The 3,812-nt window shown below is 37.2% G+C and overlaps 1 protein-coding gene across 1 annotated transcript; it reads right to left on the reverse strand.

Moving 5' to 3' along the window:
- Nucleotides 1–564: 564 nt before the first annotated feature.
- Nucleotides 565–3,611, reverse strand: LOC140891820 (uncharacterized). Its single transcript, XM_073300476.1, has 5 exons — nucleotides 3,356–3,611; nucleotides 3,208–3,268; nucleotides 1,964–2,065; nucleotides 1,064–1,409; nucleotides 565–900 (listed from the first exon to the last, which is right to left on the reverse strand). The coding sequence occupies exons 1-5, from the start codon at nucleotides 3,497–3,499 to the stop codon at nucleotides 879–881; spliced, it is 675 nt and encodes a 224-aa protein (XP_073156577.1). The 5' UTR covers nucleotides 3,500–3,611; the 3' UTR covers nucleotides 565–878.
- Between the last annotated feature and the right edge of the window lie 201 nt (nucleotides 3,612–3,812).

The raw sequence follows: 3,812 nt of genomic DNA on the forward strand, positions 1-3,812 counted from the left end.
ACATTTTATAAATCATGAGAGAAATAAAGAGATGAGTAGAGAAAATTTATGAGAAAAGAGAATTCATATGAGTCAATATTCAGTAACACATACACATTTTTTCCTTGAATTTTGAATAGAGCATATTAATTTAATAAAGAGGTTTTATGTCCCTTTTGAAAATTACGAGCCTCGGTGCAAGGGAATCCATCTTCAAAATACCGAATACCATGTTTTATAAGTCAAATGACTCAAATCAACGCTATCTACTTCGATAGTGTTTGAGAGAGTTTTTAAAAAACATTTATCAATTTTTCGTTAACAAAATAAAGCTAAAAATGCTTTCTAAAAGCTCTCACAAACACTACATTCATATTCCGCAACTTCATATGAATCTTTGGCATGCAACAAAAATCTGAATTCATCTTATATCATGTCCATCATAAGGACAACTACTTAGGTATTATTTTGGAAAGCTTCTAGAAAACACTTATCAGCTTTTCTTTCACAAAAATTTGAAAAAGCTGAAGAATACTTCGTAAAAACTCTCCCAAACACTACCTTACTCTTTTAACTCGCAATGGATCCTTTATTCACACTTATTCAATTGGCAGTCTTAAAGTTCAAACATGAAAATCATTCCTTGAAACATTGAAACAAGGAAAAAGAAAAGAGAGGAAAAATGACGGTCAATCAGCCATCAGAATAATATGTAAATATTAAATGCCAAGATGTTTCAGTACAGAGTTCGTACACAACCATTAGAATTCATGTGATTTTAAATTCTTCGTGCAAGTTCTCTGACGGGGTAGATACCATGTTCCACCAGTTGACGTCAAATACCATCGTTGGCTCATCAACCCTAATCTGTGGGGCACACTAGCAATTGAAACACTCCACTACAAGGTTCGGAAATGACACCTGAAAATATCCGACATATCTGAAAGTTATTTTTCTTTCAAAATAAAAATGTTAACATTATAATAAAAGATGTTTCCAAAAGTATCTGAGCCTATCCGTCCAGCTTGAATAATGATTGATGATGTGTAATGAGAGGAACAAGACGATGGGTATTATCGCATACCCCAGAAGTCCGCGACCTGACCATGCTCTTGGTGTCACGGTCAGGGTAATGAGAGCTCCTTGCCTCATTACCGCCAAAGGCACCACTTGACTTTGGTTTTTCTGAACTTCAGCAGCTAGCCTTTGCAACAAGTTCTCACCCATTTCCACATTTCCAAATTTCACGATTTGATCTCCGAGCTGTAAACCATCTTCAGCTGCTGGAGATGCCTCTGTGATTTCATCAATCATTGCAAAGGGTCTGCTTACATCTATGTCCATATCAATGGCATTGAAAGAACCTCGGGTAATAGGATTGCTAACAGACAATGAAGTACCGATGTTCGCATCCAGGGCAGTTGTTGGACCTGCAATAGAACCTTATCATCATAAATATGATGATTTGAGTCGATTTCGCCAAGAATATGTCACATCAAAGGTTTTTCCCATTTAAACGACGGAAGTCACATGCTATATATTAAAGTTCATATCATGATGTTATTTGTCACACCTCAAACATTAAAGTTTATGTTAAAAATTGACTTGAACCCAACTCACCTCAAAAGCTAGCTCAAGAGGTGAGGGCAAGGGTTCCCAATAACTCTATCCTGTCGATGTGGGACAATATTTCAACACCCCACACGTCTAGGAATGAACATCTGAAGCGTGGAGATGTTAACAGATGGCCTAACTATAGGCAGCCCAATTATGGGCGGTCCAACACACACGGAGGGTCTGGGCTTCGATATCATGTTAGAAATTGACATGGACCTAACTCATCTCAAAAGCTAGCTCAAGAGGTTTGTGTTGCCCTTGTCTATATTAAGGGCTCCCAGAAACTCTATCCTACCGATGTGGGACAATATTTCATCATTTTAAATAAACAGTAATCATACAGATATTTACTTAATAAGATACTAACCTGAATCCCTGATGGTTGCAGTTTGTTCGAGTCTGGCAGAATGCAAAAGTTGAATGATTTGGTTTATCTTTTCGGTAATATCCTTGTGATCATTTCGAAGCTCTGCAGCAACACAAACAAAATTGGCAAATACTCAGTTTGGATAACCAATTATGATACTTGCAACATCACTGCACCAATTCTCAAGAGTTCCCTAACATGTTGGATATTATTACAGGCTCGAAACCATTTTACTGATTAAGAAACAGTTTTGTTTATACTGGTACAAATCTTGCAGGACATGAGCTGTTAATCGCTTCTGATTGCAAATCATCAAACTCATAAGAGCCGTGAATTCATTGTCAGACAGATGATGAATGTATGCAAAACCATGACTTAAGAAATGGAAAATAATGTGAGTACAGAGAGAGAAGCCTAAAAGTATAAATTTAAGTTTTCAGAAGGGTGTGCGGATGGGAAATGAGCTTCATTTCCAAACCGAAGCTGGTTTACTGGGGTAATACCATATTACCATGATAGGATGATATCCTTTGACACCCAATTGTAATTGTCATAATTCAATCAGGCATCCAATTAAAATCTGTTTCTGAAATATCATAAATGATAGATCTGATCACACTTATTTTCAATTACCGCCCACCACTAGATGCTGCTCGTGCCAATTACTTTATTTCCCTATCATCCACAGCATCGATTCACCTCACTTTTTTCATGCAATTACAATCAAACACTAGCAGGAAACCAACCAATTTTGGGTCATCATCTAACGAACAAAATAGAAAAGAAAAACAGCAAACAGGAGGAGGTACCTTCAGCAGAGGTTAGTAGTAATGGGAGCCAATTCTGTAGACCAAGAAACAGTGACAAGAATTCGTTGAATATTATACTATTAGAAACTAGATCTTCTAAACTCACTGCTGTTCCGCTCAAACACCAGAAAAGCATGCATTCACAAAATCAAATCTCTCTCTTTCAAAAAGATACACGGAGCATGATTCAATGAAGACCATTCTTGTATGTCAACAAAGATTGAATTTTTAGATTCTAAAAAACCTAAAACCTACAGGTGCAGCAACAGACACTATAGCTTACAAATAGCCCAAGACGTAATAATCTGAAGGCAAGCCAACAAAAATAAGAACTTGGCTTGGAATATCAATTGTCAGGCAAAGCTATTTATTAAAATTCATCATCGGTGACCAAATAATTCGTCAAAGGAAAAAAGTGTGAGCTAGTAAAATCACCAGCAAGTCGATGACGGTCTGCTCTCACAGTGGGGATGTCGATACCCGTCCTCGGGAACCCCTGCACAACCCCAAAATCCTTTTTTCAACACTTCTATTCAACAAAAACAAGTGAAGAAAAAAGAAAAGACCAATAAGGTAACGTTGCCTCGGAATCGATAAGATTTCCGGACAATCCAGGGCCATTTGGTGGCGCGCAGAGACGTTGGATAATGATATTCATCTCCTCCTCCATTGCGCTTCGCTTGTCCATCAATTTCATTGATTCAGCTTTCAAATTCGTCCCCACCATATCTTCTCGAGGAGAACTCGGTGATTTCGTTCGAATTTTGCAAAATTGTTGAACTATTACTGTGTGATGACTGAAAATTTAGGGTTTTGCAAATTCAGGATTTCCACCAAAATTGTCGGACGGGTAGCAACTAGCAATCGGATTGGAGCAAAAAAAATGGGATTATCGAGTTGGGCCTTGGCCCAGGTGATTTCTACTATAAGAAATTAATGTAGCTAGCCCATTATGCTTAGACCTCAATTCATATATGTTATAAATTAATTTTATTGTGTCGTGATACAAATTAATTATAACAAAATATTGATGTTTGATA

This window comes from Henckelia pumila, chromosome 3 (genome assembly GCF_033568475.1).
Source record: "Henckelia pumila isolate YLH828 chromosome 3, ASM3356847v2, whole genome shotgun sequence".
Classification (NCBI taxonomy): domain Eukaryota; kingdom Viridiplantae; phylum Streptophyta; class Magnoliopsida; order Lamiales; family Gesneriaceae; genus Henckelia; species Henckelia pumila.

Coding starts and splice junctions, on each gene's coding strand:
- LOC140891820 (XM_073300476.1), bottom strand. CDS start 3,499: ATGGTGGGGACGAATTTGAAAGCTGAATCAATGAAATTGATGGACAAG. Junction 1,410..1,963: donor TGCAACCATCAGGGATTCAG/GTTAGTATCTTA, acceptor GTTCTATTGCAG/GTCCAACAACTGCCCTGGAT. Junction 901..1,063: donor TCAGGTCGCGGACTTCTGGG/GTATGCGATAAT, acceptor GGATATTTTCAG/GTGTCATTTCCGAACCTTGT.